Genomic DNA, 25,738 nt, shown 5'->3' with positions numbered 1-25,738 from the left:
ACATTATCCTGTCTGAACAGTCACTTCCACAGGAGGGCAAGCTAGGAGGGAAACATGAGAGTCAACTCACCTCCACTTCATCTCCTTCTCCTATTTCTTTCTTGATATCAGGTGGAGGTGGTAATCTGACTTCATTAAAAGGAACCTGGCGCTCTGGTTGCCAACTGAAAGTTGAATAGATATTCCATTGATTATTTCAAGAACTAATCCTGGTCTGGCAAGCCTTAAAAATATTCACTGACACAATTCATTCTTAAAATATGTTCACTGTTTAAAATTCAGTTCTGATTATTAATTTATAATTTGTATTGTGGCAGTGCCTACAAGCCCTCGCTGTGAACTAGGATTCCATTGTGGTAGGCAGTGTAGAAACACAGAACAAAAAGATTGTTCCTGCTCCCAAGAGTTTATAATCAACTAAAGTTAAATTTCTAAGAATTTTAGTAATAGAATTATTTTTTAAATTGACAAGCAACTTGGAAAAAATATTTCTCTCTGAAACTTTTTTATGTAACTATAGTAAATACAACACAGAAGGAGTTAGAGAAAAATAATTCTTTAATATTTTTTCTGTTTACTTTTGTGCATTTTATATTACTTTACATATAATCCATCTCACTCTTCCCACATGTAGTCTAGTCAGTTTCTCCCTTGCTGAAAAAATTCTTACTAACATCAGAGGAACAGAAAAAGCCTTACGATTTTTTTAAATTCAGGATATAAATATTTAAAAGACTGTTACAGCAAAAGCTGAATTTTTTAAATTAATCAATTAAAAAACCCTCAAGTTGACATTATCCCTCTAAATTTCCTCAATAAACTTTTTAATTTTCCTCCATAAATACCAAGTGAACTAAGTAAAAACTATTTTATGATGTACTTTACCCTCACTGTTCATGCTATACAGCCCTTTATACGTATTTAAATATATCCAGCTAGTTGGGCATGAGGTCCTTGCACACCCTGAACTTCCACTGATTTCAATGGGTGTTTTGCAAGATCTGGCTCTTAATAGCACATTATTAGATTCCTACATACGAATTTCTCCTCTTCTTAAAAAAACAACTGGCAAGCAAAGATTCAATTTAGGATATGTCCACATTATTTTAAGAATTATGCTGGTCAAGAAACTGTTTTAGTACCAGTTGTTGCTAGAAGGTGTCTAGAATGGTATCCCTGACCAGTACAATTAATGATCTTCCTCCGATAAAGAGTGGTTACTTACCTTACAGTCACTGTGATTCTTCAAGGTGTTTGTCCACGTAGATCCCACTTCAAGTGCACATGCAACTCATATGCATTGGATCAGAATCTCTGAATAAGTCTCCTATGCCCTGTATGTCCTTGTAGTTCCCCAGCCCCCCACCTATGGGCATAATGGGAGGAGGGGCCACAACCATCCCTCAGTTCCCTCGTTAAGTGAGAATACCAGCTAATAAAGACTCCAAAAAAAGTAATGTTAAAGGAAAGGCTGTGCAGATCCACATGGACAAAACATCTGAAAGAACCACAGTTAAAGAAGAAAGAATGGTATTTTACAGTGAGTACCGGTATTTGTTCATGTGGATCTCCATTCCAGGTGACTAGCAAGCAGTGCCCATCTGGAAGGTGAGTGTTACAGTACTAAATAAATAAATAAATCAGCCTGTTCCAGTTTTGCCTCTAATCTGGAGGCCAGGTTCATAGCATAATGTTTAACAAAAATCAGGGGATTACTTCAGGTGGCCATTTATTTCAGATAGAGAGATATTTTTGAAATACAGGGTAGTAGCCTATTTTAGGTAGCACAGAGTAGCAGATTGAGCCTTGATGTTAGGAGGAAGGAGCATGTCTGCCAGCTGGTAACAGAAATACACTGTGTAATCCATCTAGATAGTCTCTGTGCCGAGATGGCTTGTCCCTACGTTGCTTAATGCAATCAAGAGGCACAGAGATAGTCTAAAAATGGTATCACCCTATCCAGATAAACCTACGGCTTCGGTAATATCCAGAATGTGAAGCTTCTTCTCCCTCAGAGTGGTGTGGGTTTTGGAAAGGAAAACTGACTGATTTATTTAGGTCAGTGGTTCTCAACCCGCAGCCCTCTTGTGGCCCAATCAGCACACAGCTGCAGCCCATGTGACATCCTCAGGGTCATACAGGTAGTATATATACTGTGTGGATGCGGCTCACATAATATATAGAGAGTTGCATATGCAGCCCACAATGGTAAATGTGTTGAGAACCTTTGGTTTATGTGAAACAGAGAAACAATTTGGGTAATAAATGTAGGTTGAGGCTTCCACACTCTTATTTCTGTGGAATATGATGTAGGGAGGGTTGGTCATAATCTCACTCAATCTTCTTGCTAACATAATAGCCATCAGAAAACTGTCTTGAGAGTAAGGTGGTAAAGAGAGCAATCAGAAAGCAGCTGGGAGGTGGGGGGCTGTCCTCCGTAATACTGTTAAGGACACTTATATTCCAGGAAGGGGCAGGCTCCCTAAGTAGTGAATAAGTATGGATCAACCTGTTAAAAACTTCAGAACAGCAGGATGAAGGAATACGGAGATTGACTGAACTGGAGAGTGATCTACTGAAAATGCTATATAGAGATCCTTGATTGAACTGACAGAATCACAAGAACTTTAAGTGCAGAATGTAGTCAAGAATCTTGGGAATGGGAACCTTCAGAGCATACAGATTGTTACAAGTTGCCATATCGAAAATCTCTTCCATTTGAAAGAATACATTTTCCTTGGGAAGACTTTCAGCTCTACTGAAAGATCTGTTGACCTGCACTGAATGGTATCTATCAGTGGTGCTTAGCCAGCCAACATCCAGGATATTAGGTGTAATGACTTCAGGCCCAGGTGGAGAACCTGACCCTGATTAAGTGAGATTATTTTCTGGCAGTGTAATTAGAGGTTGAGGTGACATTTGAAGGAGATCTACCAGCCAGAACTGTCTAAGCCAATAAAAGGCACTGCCTTTTGTCCAATTTTACTTATTATCTTGGTTATCAGAGGAATCAGCAGAAATGTATATAAAGAAAGCCTTGTTTTCAAGATGCGAGAAAAGCATCCTGTATGGATCCATGACTTATACCCACTCTGGCACAGAATTTGGACATTCAGTGTTCTCTCTGTTGGGTATTCCCATCCTAGACTTTTTTGCCAACTAGTGAAATATCAGAGAAAGGACTGATATTCTGGAGGTATCACTCATAACTGGTTATAGATTACTGCCTAAGAAGATTCATTAGGGTATTGCTGACACCTGGTAGGTGAAGGGGTATCAGGATTATCCCATGTGTCTGGCATCAGTTACAAAGCCTGGTGGAATCTAGGCACAGGTGCGATGAGTGAGCACCTACTACTTTACATAGTGCATTGCAGACACATTGTCCATGAGAATCTGTATGGCAGAATTTTTCAAGGTTGTTAACAATGGCCTGCAAAAGCCTGACTGCCCGGAGCTCCAACACATTTACATGCTCTGGACACCAAACTCCCCGTATTTGAAGATCATCTAAGTGTGTGCCCTATCCTGCTCCTGAAGATTCCACGATCACTGTCTTTTTGATGAAGGGATGGAAAAGCGTATAGCTCTGCAAGCGTACCAACACAGTGATGCCACAATACGAGATGGAATGGTTATCAATGTCCATATAATGTCAAAATGGACAACATACCAATCTTCGCCAGCCTTGTAATGGCACAAGATGAAGTCTGGCTACAGAGGTCACCAAAAGTTATTCTGACATGCGACCCATGAGTTTTACACAAGTCATGACCATGACTGATCGGTTTGCTTTGATACTAGGGAGTGAAATTTCTCCTCGGGGAGGGGTGTGCTCTTACCAATTTTGAGTCTATTAAAACCCTTATGAACTCTATCAATTGAGAACAGTTGAGGCATGACTTCTTGTAGTTTATCATCATCAGGCCTAAATCTCTGAGTAGGTCAAGGATATGAGATGGGACTGTGAACACTTCTTGATGAGACTGCCTTTGATCAGCCAACCATCCACATACGAATAGATGTGAATGCCCTGTCTCCCCAGATGTGCAGCTGACACCACAAGGCACTTTGTGAAAACTCTCAATCCTGTGGAGGGGCCAAAATGAGAGAACTTTGTATTGCTAGTGATTAGGTCCCTCTAGAGAATCATAGGTACTTCCTGTGGACTGGATGGACTGCAATATGGAAGTATGTGTCTAGAAGATCATAGCTTTGGAAAATCATGGGAGACAGGAGAGATTCCAGAAGACTGGAAAAGGGCAAATATAGTGCCCATCTATAAAAAGGGAAATACAAACAACCCAGGAAACTACAGACCAGTTAGTTTAACTTCTGTGCCAGGAAAGATAATGGAGCAAGTAATTAAGGAAATCATCTGTAAACACTTGGAAGGTGGTAAGGTGATAAGCAATAGCCAGCGTGAATTTGTAAAGAACAAATCATGTCAGACCAATCTGATAGCTTTCTTTGATAGCATAACGAATCTTGTGGATAAGGGAGAAGCGGTGGATGGGGTATACCTAGACTTTTGTAAGACATTTATTCTTATCAATAAACTAGGCAAATACAACTTAGATGGGGCTACTATAAGGTGGGTGCATAACTGGCTCGATAACTGTACTCAGAGAGTAGTTATTAATGGTTCCCAATCCTGCTGGAAAGGTATAACAAGTGGGGTTCCGCAGGGGATCTGTTTTGGGACCAGCTCTGTTCAATATCTTCATCAACTACTTAGATATTGGCATAGAAAGTACGCTTATTAAATTTGCAGATGATACCAAACGGGGAGGGACTGCAACTGCTTTGGAGGACAGGGTCATAATTCAAAATGATCTGGAAAAATTGGAGAAATGGTCTGAGGTAAACAGGATGAAGTTTAATAAAGACAAATGCAAAGTGCTCCACTTAGGAAGGAACAATCAGTTTCACACATACAGAATGGGAAGAGACTGTCTAGGAAGGAGTACGGCAGAAAGGGATCTAGGGGTTATAGTGGACCACAAGCTAAATATGAGTCAACAGTGTGATGCTGTTGCAAAAAAAGCAAACATGATTCTGGGATGCATTAACAGGTGTGTTGTGAGCAAGACACGAGAAGCCATTCTTCCGCTCTACTCTGCGCTGGTTAGGCCTCAATTGGAGTATTGTGTCCAGTTCTGGGTACTGCATTTCAAGAAAGATGTGGAGAAATTGGAGAGGGTCCAGAGAAGAGCAACAAGAATGATTTAAAGGCCTAGAGAACATGACATATGAAGGAAGGCTGAAAGAATTGGGTTTGTTTAGTTAGGAAAAGAGAAGACTGAGATGGGACATGATAGCAGTTTTCAGGTATCTAAAAGGGTGTCATAAGGAGGAGGCAGAAAACTTGTTCATCTTAGCCTCTAAGGATAGAACAGGAAGCAATGAGCTTAAACTGCAGCAAGGGAGGTTTAGGTTGGAAATTAGGAAAAAGCCAAGTATGGCTTCAGCCCTGGAGTCTTGAGTGATTGCAAGGTACTCGGTGAACGTGTGGACAGAGGCCCAAGTGGCCACGCTACAAATCTCTATCAGAACATTGTTGAGGAACACTATTGAGGTATTGTGGAATGTTCTCTGATGTGCATAGGAGAATGTGTGTTCCAAATACAATAGCACTGTTGAATGCATATGGAGATTCATTTAGTCAATCTTTGAGTGAATATTGCACAACAAAAGGCTAGGAAATTTCCAGAAAGGTTTGGTCTTTTCCAGGTAAAACGCTAACGGCCTGCCAGATGTACAATGTGTGCAAGACGGTCTCTGCTGGAGGCTCATGAAGCTTGAGATAGAACATAGGAAGATGGATTGGTTGGTTCGTATGAAAGGATGATGTTATCTTCGGTAGAAATTTTGAATGTGGTCATAGCGTGACCTTATCTTTGAAGAACATTGTGTAGGGAGGATCGGCCATAAGCGCCCCAATCTCACTCACCTGTCTGGCAGAAGTAATGGTGATCAGAAAGGCCACTTTCATGGATAAATGCAGCAGGGAACAGGTGGCTAAGGGTTCAAATGGCAGTCTGATGAGGTATTTCAACACCAGATTCAGGTCCCAGGCCAGGGTAGGTTGGTGAACTTCTGGGTAAATGTTCTGGAGACTTGTGAGGAAGTGTTTAGTAACTGGGCGTGCGAAGATCAAGTTCCCATCAATCTCATGATGGAACGCAGTAACGGCCGCAAGATGGACTTTGATTAAGCTTGTTGCTAAACCCGAGCATTTCAGCTCCAGTAAGTATTCCAATACTAATGGTAGCAGTGCTGTGGAGGCTGTTGAGTGTTTTTCTTGACACCAGGAGGAGAATCTCTTCCATTTTTGAAAGTAAGTATTGTGTGTGGTCATTTTCCTCCTGTTTAGTAACACCTGTTTAACTTTTTCTGAGCAGGCTAGTTCGCCATGATGGAACCATGTAGGAGCCACGCAGGTGGAGTTTTTCCGGATTCGTGTGAAGAGCGTGACCTTTGTTCTGAGACGGCATGTCCAGACAACCAAGGAGAGCTCAAGAGATGCATATCGCCATGCGCATCAGGTAAGGTTGTACCATGGTTGTGTGGCCATGTTGGGACTATGAGGATAACCTTGGCCTTGTCTGTTTGTATCTTGCGTATCGCGCTATATCACTGGAATCGGTGGGAAAACGTACACAAGGTGTGCATCCCCTGTGATGAGAAAGGCGTTCCCCAGTGACTGGGGTCCCATCCCCACTCTCGAGCAGAACATTGCATATTTGCTGTTCGTTGGGGATGCAAACAAGTCAATGAGAGGAGTGCCCCACTGGCAGAAAATGGAGAGCAAAACTCTCCCATTCGTTTCCCATTCATGGTCTTGAGAGAAGTACCTGCTTAGCATGTCCACCGTCGCGTTCTGACAGCTGGGAAGGTAGAAGGCCAAAATGTTTATTTTGCAGTGTATGCACCAGTTCCACAGTTTCATGGCTTCGGTGCACAGCGAGATCAAGCACCCCCTTGCCGACTGATGTAAAACGTGCAGGCAACGTTGACAGTCAGGATACGAATGGATTCATCCTTCATGTGCAGTAGGAAGTGTCTGCAGGCACTGCGAACTAGGCATAGTTCTAGTAGACTGATGAGTAACTGAGTCTCTACAGGAGACCATTTGCCTTGAACCCATGCACAGGTGCATATGAACAAGGCGTTATGATTACTACTGAAGGGGGCTCAGGCATACATTTTCTGGTCTTGTCCACCAGTGTAGACAGTCCAGGACACTGGGTGGTATTGTAAGTCGTTTGTGCAGGCTGTGCTTGCTGGGTATGTATACCGAGCTCACACAGCCCTATACACAGGCATATGTAATCTTGCATGTCGTACCACAAACGTTGTGGCTGCCATGTGTCCTAGCAGTTGCAGGGCAGTACGAGCCAGTATTTGAGGGCTGAATCTTACCTCTAAAATAAGGTTTGTCAGAGTTGTGAATCTGTTCAGGGGAAGGGATGCTTTGGCTTCTATGGTATCGAGATGTGCCCTAATGAAGTCCAGTTGTTGGACAGAGACTAGTGTGTATTTTCATTTGTTCATCTGTAGTCCGAGATCCCTGAATAGCGTGATCATCGTCTGGACTGAGTCCAGTGCTTCTTGTTGAATTGGGCCTTTGAGAAGGCAATCGTCCAGACAAGGAAAAATCATTATTCCCTGTTTGCGCAGATGTGACTCTAATACTCCCAGGGTTTTGGAGAAAACTCTTGCTACGGTGGATAGGCCAAAAGTTAGTACTCTGTTCTGGAAGTGTGTGTGTCGTACCGTGAAATGCAGGAATTTCCTGTGAGCGGGATGTATAATAATATGAAAATAAGCATCTTGGAGGTCGAGGGCTGAAAACCAGTCCCCCTCTTGCAGCACTGGAAGTATCATGCCCAGTGCCACCATTTTGAACTTTTGAGTGCGTACAAATTTGTTGAGTTTCCTGAGATTCGAGATAGGGCTCCAGTCCCCATTTTTCTTCTGGCTAAAGAAGTAGAACCCTTTGCCGTATATTGCAAAGATACTCATTCCACAGCTCCTAGTGGTAGAACATGATCAACTTCTTGTCCTACCAGATGCTGATGAGAAGGGTTCCATAGTTGTAAGATTTGTACCAGCTTGTGCTGGTTTGTCTGCACTTCCTCCAACGGGATGTCCTGGCTTTGGGCAACCCACTTAAACAGTTCCTGGAACTGTTTGAAGTCATCCGCTGAGGAAGGTGGCAGTGACATGATTGCCTCATCTGGGGAGGAGGAAGAATTGTGAGCAGGAGATGTCGCTTCCTGATCAGTGACTGATTCTGTGTTGTCCCCAACATCCTGAGCCTCCACTGGTTGCAGGGTGGGAGACATGGGATTAGACCTCAGCTTGCCTTTATGAGCCATGGGTGGCCTGTATTGGGGGGGCTGGAAAGTTGCCTGGGGTTCTCAATGTGCCCATTGCTTTGGGAAGGTCATCGGTGGATACCTCCACAGTGGTCCATACCATGGTTGGGTCGGCTGGTTATGAGGGTATTTAGGACCCATCTGGCTTCAGATTGGTCGTGGGTCTTTTGGTGATGAGTGGTGTGGCAAGAAAGTGCATGGTTCCTGCACATCATCATCATCACTGGACGAGTGTACCATGCCATGAGACGTATGGGGATCTCCTCCATAACTTACAGGAGAGCCCTCAGTACTGAGCAGTGGAGACTGCAGTGCCAATGACACAGCCAAGTCTCATTGTTGCAGTAAATTCTGTGGCAGTTCTGATGTCTGTGCCATTGGCATCTCCCCAAGACACTGGACACACAAAGAGTGTCTGTCTGAAATGGGCACTGCTACGCAGCAAGAGCCGCATCACTGATGGTTAACCGACCTCGGTGCGGGGAGGTAACTTGGGAAAGTAAACTTTTTTTTCCTTAAAACTATCACTAACACTAACTATAACTTATAAAAGACTAACTATATAAACTGCTTTCTTTTAAAAGGTTTGGTGAGAGTAACAAACACTGCTCCCGAGCTCCGTCTTCACCGAGGATGGTTGAGAAGAAATTGGAGGGCTCGGGTCGTGCGTGCACTAGACGTGGTACCAATGGCACCGCAAGACACCTCCTGCACACACACCACCGGTGTGGACACTGCTACCATAAATCTCCAATCGACGCTGCCAGGAAGCATCGACACCTGAAGTGGAGCACCCACAAAGACAGCATTCGAAGAAGAAAGGAGGATACCTTGTAATGTGTCAGAAATTCATACTTTGCAAATTACACATGGCAATTCACTATATGTAACTGAAGAAAGAAAAGAGAAACTGCTTTCCTCTCAAAGAAATCAAGCCTTTTGAAATCCTTATCCTTGAGAGACGCTCTCATTGGACTCAGTTACCTAGCTTTCTCTCAGGCTGCAGAGACTACTAGTATCCCTGGTATTGGAAGACTATAAAATTGGTAGAAGCCTCTTTATAGCACTTTATATAGTTTTCACTTCTCTGTTTTCTGTAAGGGCAGTGGTAGCAGTGGCCTACCATAGACTTTTAGCTGGCTCTAGGAGGCCCTCATTTGTGGGCAATGCTATCCTGCCAAGAGAAAGGAATACAAAATACTGAATAACTAATGGGCCTCTTCTTTGATTATTGATGCCTCAGTTTCTCACATATTAGCTGAGAGTAATTCCTGAAAGGCCTGAAGGTCACCAGGTGCTGGAATTGGCAGGGAGACCGTCTCATCAGGGGGCACAGATGACAGGTCTTTGGGAGTGGCTGCAGAACATTGGTTCAGTTGTTCCGGACCTGTTTTTTCCTCTTGTTCTTCTCTGTCTCCATCCAGGCATGGCAGCAGGTATGGCTTGTATAAATGGTCTTGAGGTCACTGTTGCAGAAAAACAATCTGTGTTTACGTGAGCAATCTGGTCCAAAGGTTCTAGGCAGGATCCCTAGTATGCCCAATACAAGCAAGGTATTACATAACTGATTAGGCCACAGTGATTAGGCTTACAATGGGCAAGTCATCACTCTGAAATTAGTGTCTCTGGCTTGTGAGGAGGTGAAGGTTTCCATCTGGAAGGTGCAGAAATGGTATGCTTGGAAGAGGAAGAAAACATCTCAGTTGGTGCTGATCTTTGGGGAGATGTTAGTACTAGGAATGCGATGTGAAAGTAGTTGATGTGAAAGTAGTTTTTGGAAGCAGAGGCTCTTCCCCTGCTAGTGCCAATCCCTTACTGGTACCTATCTTGGATGTCATTTCCCTGGTGAAAGGAGCACTGATAGACTGGGACTTTGTGAACAGTCCTGTCCTGGAGCTCCGACTTTGATCTTCAGGATCTGAGGTGCTCTTCATTGATAGCTCTGGAAGATTTCAGACACATGCTCCTAGATTTTCTTATCCTTTTGGAAAACAATCACCAGACTGAGCAACAACCAAGTACAAGGCGTGACAGACAGCAGCTGTGGCCATCTATGAGGGGAATCTGATGGTCATAAGATGGGCAAAGCTTAAAGCCTGATGGCTTTGGATCAGTCATTACAGGCAGTAGTGGAAAGAGGCACCAAACAGAATTCATAAAGAAACAGATTTTTGGAAATAAAAGGAAAGAGGAGAAAATTTTAGTACGGAATCAATTCCTGACTGATCTAAGCTAAACTGAGGAAATTCTATGAGGAAGCGAAAGACAGAAGAACACAAGAATGGCCACAGTGGATCAGACCAGTGGTCCATCTAGCCTAGTACCCTGTCTTCCGACATGGTCAATGCCAGGTGCCCCAGAGGAAATGAAAAGAGCATGGTAATTATCAAGTGATCCATCCTGTTGTCCAGTCTCAGTATCTGGCAGTCAGAGGCTTAGGGACACCTAGAGCATGCGGTTGCATTCCTGACCATTGTAGCTAATACCCATTGACGGACTTATCCTCCCTGAACTTATCTAATTCTTTTTTGAACACTGTTGTACTTTGGGCCTTCACAACATCCCCAGCAATGAGTTCCACAGATTGACTGCGTATTATTTGAAGAACCACTTCCTTATGTTGGTTTTAAACCTGTTGTCGATCAATAAAATGAGAAGTGACCCCTGGTCCTTGTGTCATGCGAAGGGGATAACATCATTTCCTTATTCACTTTCTTCACACCAGTCATGATTTTATAAACTTCTATCATATCTTCCCCCACCCCATCATCTCTTTTCCAAGCTGAACAGTCCCGGTATTTTTAATCTCTCCTCATATGGAAGTTTTTACATACCTCTAATCATTTTTATTGCCCTTCTCTGTATCTTTCCCAATTCTAATATATCTTTTTTGAGATGAGGCAACCGGAACTGCACGCAACATTCAAGGTATGGGCATGCTATGGCTTTATATAATGGCATTATATTTTCTGTTGTATTATCTAGTCCTTTCCTAATGGTTCCTAACATTGTTAGCTTTTTTGACTGATGCTACATATTGAGCAGATGTTTTCAGAGAACTATTCACAATGACTCCGAGATCTCTTTCTTGACTGGTAGCAGCTAATTCACACCCCATCATTTTGAATGTGTACTTGGGATTATGTTTTCCAATATGTATTATTTTGCATTTATCAATACAATTTCATATTCCATTTTGTTGCCCACCCAATTTTGTGAGATCCCTTTGTAACTCTTTGCAGTCTCCTTTGGATTTAGCTATCTTCAGTAATTTTGTATCATCTGCAAATTTTGCCACATCACTGTTTACCACTTTTTCCAGATTATTTTAAATATGTTGACCAGCAATGGTCCCAGTACAAATCCCTGGGGACCCTGCTAATCCCTCTCTTCATTGGGAAAAAGGACCATGTATTCCTACCCTTTGTTAGGAGTATTTTAACCAGTTGCTGATCCATGAGATGATCTTTCCTCTTATCCCATCACTGGTTCTGTCCTGCTTTCACAGGTAATAAGAGGAAACTGAGAGATGGTTGTGCCCTGAGGTGGCAGGAGGAGGGAACAAGGCTATGCAGGGCACAGGCATGGTCCCAACAGACACTCCTGTAACAAGATTCCAATCCTGCGTGCATGAGGCACAGATGCACCAGAAGTAAGGATCCACAAAGGCAAATACTCGAAGAAGATAATATATAAAATCCTTTCAAAAATTACAATATGAGCTTACAATGTGGTTCTAATACACTTCAAAAATCTCCAATCTGTTCAACGAAACTGTAGTTGAACCTGGCTGAAAGAAGAACATATGGGTACTGGGTGACAAAAATACTGCTAAAATGACAGGGAGTAGCAAAGTCATATAGGGAAAGTGAAGCCTTCCTAAAGATAACCCTGGTAAGAGTCCCAAGAAAATAAAAGTTAATTATCAGAATGAACTTGGTATACTAAATCTTCTAGTGTTGGAAAGGCAGTTAATCTAAGGGAAAAATCTGGAAGAAGCCTTAAATATCACGTGTTCTAGAAATTGATCTTTCCAGTATGAACCAATTACTCACAATCTCAATGGTGAAGAGAAGAATAAAATTAATACAGTTTTAAACCATGGGGTTGTTTTCCTATAGAATACTTACTTGTTTTCAAATACAACTGTGAGTGAATCCTCATGGACATCTTTGATAAATCCCTGCAAGAAGAAGAAAGCAGTAGATGTGACATCTTCATTTTAACACGGCTTTTGACACAGTTCTACACAACATTCTCATAAGCAAACTAGAGAAATGTGGTCTTGATGAAACTACTATAAGGTGGGTGCATAACTGGTTGAAATACCGCACTCAAAGAATAGTTAATGGTTCACTGTCAAACTGGGAGGGCCTATCTAGTGGGATCCCAAAGGAGTCTGTCCTGGGTCTGGTACTATTCAATATTTTCATTAATGACTTAAATAATAGAGTGGAGAGTATGCTTATAAAATCTGCAGATGACACCAAGCACTTTGGAGGGGAGGATCAGAATAAAAAGAACGCCAACAAACTGGAGAATTGGTCTGAATTCAAGATGAAATTCAACAAAGACAAGTGCAAAGTACTTAACTTAGGAAGGAAAAATCAAATGCACAAAATAGGGGAAAACTATGTAGGTGGTAGTACAACTGAAAAGGATCTGGGAGTTATAGTGGATCACAAACTGAATATAAGCCAACAACGTGATGTAGCTGCAAAAAAGATGATCATTCCGCAGTCTATTAACAGGAGTATTGTATGTAAGACACAGGAGGCAGTTGTCCTGCTGTATTCAGCACTGGTGAGGCCTCAGCTGGAGGACTGTGTCCAATTCTGGGCACCACACTTTAGGAAAGATGTGGACAAACTGGAAAGCGTCCAGAGGAGAGCAACAATTAGAAAATCTGACCTACGAAGACACGTTTAAAAAAATATATGTTTAGTCTAGAGAAACGACGACTATGGGGGAAGTGGGAGGGAGGGAACCTGATAATCTTCAAATATGTTAAGGACTGTTATAAAAAGGATGGTGATCAATCGTTTTCCATGTCCACTGAAGGTAGGGCAAGAAGTAATGGGCTTAATCTGCAGTAACAGATTCAGGTTAGATACTAGGAAAAACTTTCTAACTACAGTTAAGCTCTGGAATAGGCTTCCAAGAGAGTTTGTGGAATCCCCATAATGGCAAGTTTTTAAGAACAGGATGGACAAACTTAGTCCTGCCACAGTACAGGGGGCTGGACTTGAAGACCTCACAATGTCCCTTCCAGTCCTATATTTCTATGATTCTAGGTGTTTTAAAAGAGGTTGCTGGACCATTAATGTTGATTTTCAATAAGTCTTGGTACACTGGGGACGTTCCAGAAGACAGGAAGAAAGCTAAAGTTGTGCCAATATTTAAAATTGGTAAATGGTATGATCCAGGTAATTACAGGCCAGTCAGTCAGACATTGATCCTGGACACAACAGACGGGCTGACAACTCAACTAAAGGAGGATAATATAATTAAAGCCAATTAACATGGGTTTATGGAAGTATTGATCCCATGAAACTAATTTAATATATTTTTTGATGAGACTACAGGCTTAGCTGATAAAGGTAATAAGTGCTGATGTAACTATAGTGGCACGTTAGGACCACCATACTGAAGGTTGCACCATGACTTATATTTAAATGTTGACCTTCCTAAGACTTCTAAAATCGACCTGCTTAGTCAGATTCCTTTGAAATTTGGTCTGCCTCAGAAGGGTTCAGAGTAGGGTTAGTAAATCAAATTTGGAATCATTTAAGCTTCGGATATGGAGATATTTCTTTTAAAAAAATAGCCATTTTTCAAAAAGTTTCAAGGGTTTTTGTGTGTGGTTTTTTTGCTCAGCACTATTAATCAAACTATTGATATGTTGGTCAAAAAGGTCTCAATCTGTCAAGTTTTACTCAAGTAGTGCATGGCACCCACTAAATCTTTGGAGGACCCAAACTGAGAATGGTATTTAAGAAAATATATGTTTTTTATAGGTGCACATGCACCAGTACAGAAGAACAGCTAGAGGGTTTCTATTCCAACCATTGTATATGCTTTAAAGCTCAATTCTTGTAAGCACACTTGCTTTTAAATTTGGTGTGCATCATAGGTGCACGAGGTAGTGTCAGTAACCCAAATTTGACCTTGTTATTCCCCAAATTACATTCTCCTCAAAGAAACTGGTTTACTTCTACTGCCATGTTCTGTTAAACTGAAATGTACCAATTTTTACCCCGTTTCTATAGCAGAATAATCAGCAGCCAGCCTAACAAAAATGTTTGTTATGCTGGGTGGGGAGGTGATGTAGACAGGACTTTGTGTAGAGAGGGTGGGGGAGCAAGAGAGAGGGGTTGGGTTGCAGCTTTGGAGGCAGCAGGAAATGAGGACTGGTGGTAGGCAAGTCTTGGATTAGTTGAGAACATCTGTATTTTATTAGCTCCTGGGGGTGTTTGTGGGGGCAGGGGGAGTGGTACTTCCTGATCTCAGGGCAGATTAACATGGTGTTTCCAAACATAGGACAGAGGTTTGGAACTGAAAGTGCAGGTACTTTGACCGCTGACGGGAAAGAAAACCTGAGTTGCTAATGTATGGATTCTGGATGATCCCCAGATCATGAGGTTGCAGAAGTTTGTGGGAGTCCAAGGAGTACACCATGACATGGGGATTGCTGACTACAGGCTGATTTGGGTGGCTTGAAGTGGCCTGCAATGGCATCACATTTTGCACACTCTGCAACGTCTAACCAGTGATTTAAGAGGTTGTGATCTAGTGTAAATACTAGCGGTGAGTCACTCAGTTAGAATGATCTATGCCTTATTCCAGGTGTACACCTCATCCAATCTATGAGACCAGATTTGGACAGCATCAGAGATTTGTGTCCAGGAGCTGTTACAGTTCTCTGTTTTTGCAGAGCATCTGAATTGCCACAGTGACAATATAAAAATGATTAATAACTACTGGAAAAACATCAATCAGAAAACTGGAGAGCTCACAACTGACCGAAAAAATGTGTACTCTAAGGCATAGAAACACCAAAGCTCTGACACCTCACTGTTTTTTGAAGATGAAGTTCCACCCTCCCATGCAGGTCAAAGAACCAGTATGCCATACTGGCAACAGGTGGTGAGGAGCAGACCCCAATGGCCGAGGAGCTGACACCTGCTCCCAAGGCCACCACATCCAAGAATGCACCCAAGAAACAGTGGCGTAGGATACTAGTGATCAGGGCCATTCTGTAACCTCTTCAATCTTATACTGCCAAGGGCCAGCATGATATATGCATATTGGGGTATTGGTCAAAGAGGATAGAGGAAAAGTGCTCTGAGCAACCTCGCTCCCCCCCCATGCCCTTTTTGTGCTTTAACATGTCAGAAAGCCTGTGGATGACAGTGAATGGGCTGTAAATAGACGGAAACGGCTTGTACATTTCAGCAACTCTGGGGTTGGCAGAGTAAAGGTATGCATATTAATGGTGTGTATTGGGGGCACTGCTGCATTTCCTGATTTTCACAAGTCTGAGCTTGGCTCGTTTTCTTACAGAATGTTGAATTAACACATCACTAAGCAACCTTAGCTCTGTGTGAATGTAGTTTTTCCCCCCCATTGCATGTACTTTGATTTCTGTAAGGTGTTTGAATTGGTACCCATAACATTTAAAAAAAAAAGAATATAAACTTAACATGGCATACATTAATTGGATTAAAAGATGGCTAACCAATAGGTCTCAAAATGTCAGTGTAAACAGGACGTGAACATTGAGCAGGTCTGTTTCTAGTGGGATTCCACAAAGATCAATTCTTAGCCCTATGCTATTTAACATTTTTAGCAATAACTTAGATGAAAACATAAAATCATCACTGATAAAGGTTGCAAATGACAAAAAATAGGGGAGTAGTAGACAATGAACAGGACAGGCTGACAGAGCTATCTGGATCACCCAGTAAGCTGGGTGCAAGCACACAATATGTATTTTAATATAGCTAAATGTAAACATCTAGGAACAAAGAACGTAGGCCAGGGTAGGCAACCTGCGGCACGTGAGCTGATTTTCAGTGGCACTCACACTGCCCAGGTCCTGGCCACCAGTCCAAGGGGCTCTGCATTTTAATTTAATTTTAAATGAAGCTTCTTAAACATTTTTAAAACTTTATTTACTTTACATACAACAATAGTTTAGTTATATATTATAGACTTATAGCAAGAGACCTTCTAAAAATGTTAAAATGTATTACTGGCATACGAAACCTTAAATTAGAGTGAATAAATGAAGACTCGGCACACGATTTCTGAAAGGTTGCCGACCTCTGATGTAGGCCATACTTTTAGGATGGGGGACTCCTTTGTGAAGCAGTGACTCTGAAAAAGATTTGGAGGTCATGTGATCCCTAGCATAGGCACCAACTCTGTGGGTGCTCTGGGGCTGGAGCACCCATGGGGAAAAATTAGTGGGTGCTCTGCACCCACCGGCAGCCAAGCTCCCGTCCCCACCCCACCTCATTTCCTCCCCTGAGCGGGCCGCATCCCCGCTCCTCCGCCTACCTCCCAGCAAGCTCTGGGAGAGACAGGGGAGGAGCAGGAACATGGTGTGCTCAGGGGAGGGGGCAGAGTTGGGACTTTGGAGAAGGGGTTGGAATGGGGGCAGGGCAGGTGTGGGGGCAGGGCAGGGGACAGAGGGGAGTTGAGCACCCAGCAGTGCGAGCAGAAGTCGGTGCCTATGATCCCTAGATGCATAAACAGGGAAATCTTGACTAAGAGTAGACGGTATATTTTACCTCTGTATTTGGCACTGTTGTGACCACGGCTGGAATACTACATCCAGTGCGGGTGACACCAATTAAAACAGGATATTGATAAATTGGAATGGGTTCAGATAAGAGCCACGAGAATGAATAAATGATTAGAAAACCTGTCTTATAGTGATAGACTCAAGGAGCTCAATCTACTTAGATTAACAAAGAGAAGGTTAAGGGATGATTTGAATGCAGTTTATGCGTATCTACATGGGGAACAAATATTTGATAATGGGCTCTTCAGTCTGGCAAAGAAAGGTATAACACAATCCAATGTCTGAAAGTTGAAGATAAAGAAATTCAAAACACTTTGTTGGTGTTTGACCAGTTCTGAGAGTTTTCTAAGTGCTCTGATTCAAACTATCTTGAAAGCAACCAGTCTTTATATTACTGATAAAGACAGATGATTATAGGGGTCTGCGAGCAACCAGAAGAGACAGAAATCACATTGGGGGCCCATTTGTCAGGTTAAATCTATTCGTTACACAGACTTGAAATCTGGATGTCTCACATGCTCACTTTGCAAAGATTGTATATCTTGTGAACCTGGCAAAAAGGCTGTGGCCTTTTCTTTAGAATATCAATACTGCCATAGTTATCCATAGATGTGTCACCTTAAATTGGAATACTGCATTGTAATCTAAAAATATCTATGGCTTAAGACCACATGGAAACTAGGGATAGTTCAGCTGCATAGTTAAACGGGATTTCTCATACACCTATGCTCCAAAATCTGATTCTAGATGAAATATAAGACTCATTTTGACCCATCAAGTCCTAATTTGTACCTTACTTATCTTTGACACCACCTATTTCCTTATGTGAATCTGCAGCAAATGCAATTGTCTGAGGCACCTAAAGTAGCAGTCCTCTAATTTAAATGACGTTAGCAGCAAGACATTCTCACTGAGGAGGCCTCAGCTCCACGATACCCTTTTATCATTTATTATTGTGATAACATCTAGGAGCCCCAGTCATAGACCAAGGTTCCATTGTGCTAGGCACTAGACACAAACATAACAAAAAAGTCAGTCACTGCCCTAAAGAGCTCCTTGGTCTGCCAGAGCATAGATTTGATAACCTTCGTAGAATACTGCAAGACACATCTGTTCCTCAATAAGTAACATTTTTAGAACACATGGGAAGTCTTTTGGCGGTATTGAGGCAATATGTAATTTTTAAATAAAATTTACACATTACTAACACATTTCATAAATCTAACAAATAAAGAGAACAGTAGTCTACATCATATTTGTTTAGTTAAATGTGAGATACTAATTCCTATAAAGTGTTATAACCTTAGTTTTCAAAATGCAAGGAAGTGGAGAATCAGGTGTTAAACCTTGAATTTCAGAGGAATTCTACACCAAGGTAGTAATGTATGCTTTAATAAATGAGACTGATTAAAGGATTGGAACACACACACCTTAGGAGAATTTGTGAACTTGATCACAATCTATAAATACCTACATGGGAAACAAATATTTGACAATGTGTTCTTCAGTCCAGCAGATAAAGTTATAACGAGGTCCAAACGTTGCACACTGAAGCCAGACTAATTCAAACTGGAGATCAGGTGTAAAATTTTAACAGTAAGTAAAAAAACGACATTTGAACAACTTACCAAGGGTTGTGGTAGATTCTCCAGCACTGGCCATTTTAAAATCAAAACTGGATGTTTTTCTAGAAGCTATACTCTAGTTCAAACAGGAATTATTTCAGGGAAGTTCTATGGTCTGTGCTATACAGGAGGTCAGACCACATGATCACAGTGATCCTTGTTGGCCTTGGAATACATGAATAGATTTGTTTTGTTACTATGAGCCACCACTCTGTGTTTACACTAGCCACTTTCGATGTTTTGACAGAAAGTGAGAGTTTTCCCTAAATTAATAGGTAATGGAAAAAAATAACATGTTTTTTCTCAGCATAACTGGGAAAAGTATTCTGTTACAATGACTCTTATTTAACCATTGGTGACTGTGAAGATAATTATGCCAAAACACAACTTTGGAAATAAACAAAAGAAATCGTCAGAGAAAAAAGGGAGCAGTAGGATGGAGCAAATAAAACAATATGGTGAAAAAGGCAAATAGGTAAGCTTTAAACAAGTGAATAGTGATAATTCTGTAACTTCAGCAAGAGGACTATCCAATATAGGGCAAACTAGGGTATCTTATGCACTCACAATATATTTGGGGGGAGGAGATGCCTGTGCGCAAGCAAGGTTTCTTCTGTGCCCGATTGGGAACCAGAGACTCAAAATAAAGGGTCTCCACACACCATGGAGATCTCTGTATCAAACCCCACAAGAGAGCTACTGACATATTGGGGGAAATCAAGGGACTGCAGGCAAGGGCTCTACTATAGCTCAGGTGTGGCCACAAACTCACATGGTGAGGAGTGCAAGGAGGGTAGATCTGTCACTCTTCCCTACATCCAAGAGTAGGTTTGATGCAGGCCAGCTGTGTGGGGCCCCATGGGTGATGCTCCCAAATTGAAGTTAAGTATTCCCAAAAAACAGAAGTTCCCTTACCTGAGGCTTTGCTTATGGGTTTAGGATTAGGCCCAACTGAAGTGAACCATGAGTAATTTATGACACCAGTATTCTGATACATTTTTAAAAGCTGTAGAACTGCAGTTCTGTAAGTGAATTTAGTGGTGGGGACAGGTGCCAGCCTACTATGATTCCAGGGTAGGAAAGGGAGCCTTTATCCACAAGAGGCACAGCAGACAGTAGTGCAAGTTCCCTCCCCAGATGTATCTCACCCACAACTAGGAAGGACCAGTGCTAGAAAGGAGTTCAGTCTCATTCAGTCAGTCTTTTTGCTGATATTGCTAACAAGGGAGGGTGGCAATTTCTGTGTCATGGAAACCTGGCACATTACAAACTAGACTAAGTGCACCTTATTCATTGAAAGAACCTCACATAATAAAGGCTTTGGGTAACTAGTGTTGTGGGTTGTGTCTGAAGCTCTGATGTTGAGGTCAAAAGATCTGAATACTATTACCAAACCCTTATGCCTTTTAATGCCTAACCACTGTATTTTTATAATTACCACTTACGTGAGAATTGTTTCACGTTATACCCAAATAAAAAGACCCTCCTCGGGGATAAAAATGGATGATTTTTTTTTAAAGTTTAAATATCAGATTTTTTTTAATTTAAAACAGATTTTTATTGTTATTTAAATTCTAAGTTTTTCTCTTAGATAATAAACCTGTTTAAATTGAAATCTGAACTTAATACAAAATATCTTAAGGCCTAACCTTATTATAATATCTTAAAACATTTAAATAAAGAAATTATAATGCTGAATCCAAGAGCCTCTATCACAAACTCTGAATTAAAGGCTGCTTTTCTATAGAAACAAAGTAACAAGAAAAATCTAACTTTTGAGGTCAAGCTTTATAAATATGGCACAATAGATCATGTACTGTTTTAAGGCCTTGTTTTGTTTAATAAAAATAAATTTTATGTGCTGTAATGTGTCAAAATTAAATTCCAGCTACCATCCTAATGCAGCTTGGCACAAATCATGAGCAAAAAGCTAATCATTCACCATTTTTTTAACATACACCTCTACCCCAATATAACGAGACTCGATATAATGCAGGTTCGCATATAACATGGTAAACCTCTGACACGCTGCTCTGAGCAGCGTATTAAGGGTGCCGGACCAGGCCAGAGCCAAGGGGTTTGATAAGGGGCAGAGGGTCTCAGGGGCAGTCAGGGGCTTCTCCCAACCCCCAGGTCTGGGGGGCAGGTGATGTGGGAGGGCACTTTTGGGGACCCTGCAGTCCCAGAGTGGCCAGGGGGATTAGCAGGGGGCCAGAAGCAGCCCGCTCTGCTTCTCTCGCCCCGGCCCCAGCCGTGTTGCTCGTGGGAGGGAGTTTGGAGGAAGGGATCCCCCCTGCACTCACCAGCAGCGGTGGAAGCGGAGCAGCCTGGCCCCAGCCCATTCCACTCTGCCAGCTTCCAGCCGCAGCGCTCCGCTTTCCGCCACAGGTGAGCACGGGGGGTGTCCTTTCTCCAACCTACCCGCACTCACCGGCGGCAGGAAGCGGAGCGCCGCGGCTGGGAGCTAGCAAAGTGGAACGGGCTGGGGTCGCCTCGCTCCGCTTCCTGCCGCCGGTGAGTGCGGGGGGCATCCTTTCCCCAACCTCCCTGCACTCACTGGTGGCAGGAAGCAGAGCACGGCGGCTGGGAGCTGGCAGAGTGGAGTGGGCTGGGGCCGCCTCGCTCCGCTTCCTGCCGCCGGCGAGTGTGGGGGGCGTCCTTTCCCCAACCTCCCCGCACTGACTGACGGCGGGAAGCGGAGCAGCCCAGCCAGCTCCACTCCGTCAGCTCCCAGCCATGGCGCTCCACTTCACGCAGGGCAGGTGAGTGCAGGACCTTTCCCCAGCTGCCCCCCAGCGACATGGCTGGGGCCGGGGCAAGGAAAGCGGAGCGGGCTGGGGCCACGTCGCTCCGCTTCCCACCGCAGGCAAGTGCCGGGGGGCATCCTTTCCCCAACCTCCCCACATTCACCGACGGCAGGAAGCGGAGTGCTGTGGCTGGGAGCTGGCAGAGTGGAGCAGACTGGGGCCGCGCTGCTCTGCTTTCTGCCGCTGCGTGCCTGTCAGGGGGTGGAGGGGTGGATTGGTGGCAGAGCAGTTAGGGGACGGGGGGTTGGGATCCTGGGGGTGATTAGGGATGGGGGTCTCTGGAGGGGGTGGTCAGGGAATAAGGAACAGGGGGGAGGGGGGAGCAAGTTTAATATAACAGTCTCACCTATAACACGGTGAGATTTTTTGTCTCCCGACGACCGCGTTATATCGGGGTAGAGGTGTATTAAAAATGTACAATTAATAAGAATCTGAAAATATTAAGCTATGTAATTGCTTAAACAAATGTATATAGTTATAGTGTACCTTCCTATGTAGCAAAAAGATGTACCAAACCTAGTGTAAAGGTTCTAATTAATTGTAAATCAACATGTTTTAAGGTTATATCAATCTATAAGGATACATCTCTCTGTAGAAAATAATTGAAGCACAAATGGAAAAGCCGATTAAAACTGATTTAAATATGAAGTAAAAGCCTTGATTTAAATAATCTACCCTGGCCCCACTTAGTAGTTTACTGCTACTGGTCATTACTTAGACAGAATTCCTGGGGAATCAGAATGACAAGTGGTACATACACAACTTTCCTATGACTACCTGAAGCATTAGTCAATACTGGCTCAAATTTAGCCTGGGTATAAGTGCATATTATTTCCACTGGTAACAAACAGGGAGCTGCACCTGCTTATGCTACAGCAGGGGTAGGCAACCTATGGCACGCATGCCAACGGTGGCACACAAGCTGATTTTCAGTGGCACTCACACTGCGCCCAGGCCCTGGCCACCAGTACGGGGGGGGCTCTGCATTTTAATTTAATTTTAAATGAAGCTTCTTAAACATTTTAAAAACCTTATTTACTTTACATACAACAATAGTTTAGTTATATATTATAGACTTATAGAAAGAGACCTTCTAAAAATGTTAAAATGTATTACTAGCATGCAAAACTTTAAATTAGAGTGAATAAATGAAGACTTGGCACACCATTTCTGAAAGGTTGCCAACCCCTGTGCTAGGGATATTTTTGGTCCATTTTGTGTTATTTTTCAGCATGCAAGTCTTTTATTACAAATGTGTGTTGGATAAAAAATTATCCTTCAAAAAATATGTCAACTTTATTTTATCAACAAAATTTATTTTGATCTTACAGTTAACAAATACCTGAGAATACAAATGCACTTAAATCAGGAAATGCAAAGGTATAGTTTCTACAGTAACTACAACATGGCCCCCTAGTACATAAGTAGTATTTTGCATTGCTGTATATGCCATTAAATGCACACAAGCAATATGGCAAAATACAATTGCAACAGGTATTGTAGCATTAAGTTTCTTTATTTCTGACCACGCTATTAAAACCAGTTTTTTTAAAAAATGCTCATCTGAAGGATCCTGAAAAGATTAATTTACCTGGTGTTCAAATTATCTGCCTTGGCCTCACCATACTTTAGGCCCCAATCCTACAAATTGTTCCATGCATGCAGCCTACATGAAACAACTTGAGGGACCAGGGCATTAATTTGTGAACCTTCTAAGGGGAGTAAGATGAGAAGAGTACTCTCTGTCCATTGGATAAAGTAAAAATGATTAATAGAACCTTGTCAGATGATGTTTATTTCAAAAGATATTTAAAATTGGTTTGGAGGTTAATGGTTTAGAGTTAAATCAGATTATTATATTACAAGAGCTAACCATCAAGAAATCCCTCTTGTAGCATACACCATAACCAGTTATCCCTTTTAAATAAATTGATTTATATTGTGGAAAATAGATTTCAATCTTTTCTACTTTTAGAAAAGTACAATAACCATTTTCCTTACTAAATTATGTCATTTATAATGCACACATAAAAATCTCTACAATTCTAGCAAATGAAGAGCAGTTAGTGAGGAACAAGAGAAGCTATTATTGATGCCATGATCATAGCTCTAAAGAGTACAGAACTAACTACAGTAAAACATATGGCAAATTTGATTTAATATTAAAGATTTTTGTAAGCACATGATTATAGCTCAGCTGCAGTTAAGTCATTTATATAAGAATTATTTGTTTTACACAATTATTAGCTTGGCTTTGTATCTACTGGCATGGTGGGTAAGTTTCACATCTCATGACATGATTGAGGTACACTGTAATAGTAAGTCTGAATCCAGGACACTGAATGCAACCCTCGGGTTTCATCCTGTCATCCTAAAATGCTTTTTTCCCCTTCAGAAGAAAAATGTAATGCCTTCCATACACTGACCTGAGAATACACTGATCTCACCTGAGATAGTGATCCCCTTGTAAGTCTTGCTATTCTATCACTACCCAGGGATGCTGAAAGCATTAGTCTGATTCCTCCCTCCCTCCCTTCTAAACCCTAGACAGAAAAATTAAGCAATTTAGATCCCCAGACATGCATGCAACCTTTGCTTGCTTAACATGCAACAGCTCCTTAGGCCAACCAGACTAGCCATCAGCAGATGTTATTTCACCATATTTATCTACCGAAACAAAACAGAATCTTTTGAAAGGGTGTGTGGGTATAGATCACAAGGTGACCAAAAGCCTTAATTCAATACATCTCAACTCCAGCTTTCAGAAAGAAAATGGAAGATAAACCTAACTCTTAATAACTGGACTACATTCAGTATTGGATGTCATGCTTTCCCCAGATCTCAGTTAATAGAGCTGACCGCCAAACTGGTCATTTCTAAGTAAAACCCACTTATAGGTCACCTCCCTATGGCCCATTACTTCCATTAACCACCCAACCACCCTTCTTCATAGTACTAAATACACAATGGTACAGATCCAGCTCTGCCAATTCTCACTTACTTGGAGGGGCACTTCATCATTCCAGATTATAAAGCAGACTTTGTATGATGATAATTTTGAAACACAGATCCTTTCATCCAAAGATTCTAAAGTACTTCATAACACTTTTATAAACCCCCGTATTCTTCCATAGATGAGGAAACTGTAGCATAGTTAAGTAAATTGTCCAAGGTCACAAAGCAAGGCAATGGCAGAGCCAGGAATATCTAGATAAAATTCCTGACTACTCTAACCAGCAGAAGAGGCTCCCTTTTCTTTTTTAAAAGCATCTTTCTCTTATGATTAAGGATTTTAATGTGCATTCTGATGACTTTCAAAATCTCAATAAGACTTTTGAAATTCCTTTAACTGTCAAAGTCTAACAACATTGTTGATCTGAATAAAAAAATTCAACACTACATATTAAGAGCGGAAATACAATTTTCCCTAGTAAGTTCTTTCTATCAGAGTCCCTCTTACTAGTTTATCAACCAACTATCTATTAAAAGATTGAAACTTGTAAAATCAGCTGGTTATGATCCTTAAAACACCAACTGTGTTTATATACTATATAATTACCATATAGGGTGACCTGATTTCCCAATTTAATAGGGACAGTCCCGATATTCGGGGCTTTTTCTTATATAGGTGCCTACCCCCCACCCCGTCCCAATTTTTCACCCTTTCTATCTGGTCACCCTATTACCATATGATATCCAATGTAAATCCATAGACCTAACCAACATAAAGCTTATGAGAAGAGCAAATAAATCACTGTCTTACATAGTGGACTATTATGATTAGATGTAAGTGATTAAGGGAGTCCTGAAATTAAGTGCACAGGGAGCAGAGCATAAAGCAAGTGTTCACAACGATGGCTGCAATCAGCCCTCCTGCAAAGAAGCACAGAGGGCTCTCTCTCTATAAAAAGAGCTGGGATTCTCAAACATCTCAGGCCTGGCTTAGGGAAAAAGACTGACAGGCAACAGCTGAGAGTATTTTGTATTGACCTGTAACATCCTGGCATACCAGGGAGGGTGGTGGTGAAGGAAGCTTTCTGATGACATAAATAAACTCCAAGTCCCCAAGCATTATATTATATGGGCTTTTATTTTCAGCAGTTTAATCCACAC

General features: G+C 42.0%; 1 protein-coding gene across 3 annotated transcripts in view; it reads right to left on the bottom strand.

Moving 5' to 3' along the window:
* FXR1 (FMR1 autosomal homolog 1) overlaps window positions 1-25,738 on the bottom strand; it is a 77,124-nt gene that overhangs the window by 44,298 nt on the left and 7,088 nt on the right. For all 3 annotated transcript variants that reach the window (XM_045029216.1, XM_045029213.1, XM_045029215.1), the window contains exons 2-3: window positions 12,515-12,567; window positions 71-164 (exon numbers count right to left, since the gene is read on the bottom strand). Coding sequence is in view for 2 of the 3 variants with exons in the window: in XM_045029213.1 (XP_044885148.1) it covers window positions 71-164; window positions 12,515-12,567 (147 nt within the window). In the remaining variant the exon portion in view is untranslated. The remainder of the gene's footprint in view (window positions 1-70; window positions 165-12,514; window positions 12,568-25,738) is intronic.

This window comes from Mauremys mutica, chromosome 9 (assembly GCF_020497125.1).
Source record: "Mauremys mutica isolate MM-2020 ecotype Southern chromosome 9, ASM2049712v1, whole genome shotgun sequence".
Taxonomy (NCBI): Eukaryota; Metazoa; Chordata; order Testudines; family Geoemydidae; genus Mauremys; species Mauremys mutica.
The sequence above is the reverse complement of the archived record's forward strand: the minus strand, read 5'-3'. Positions and strand labels throughout refer to the sequence as shown.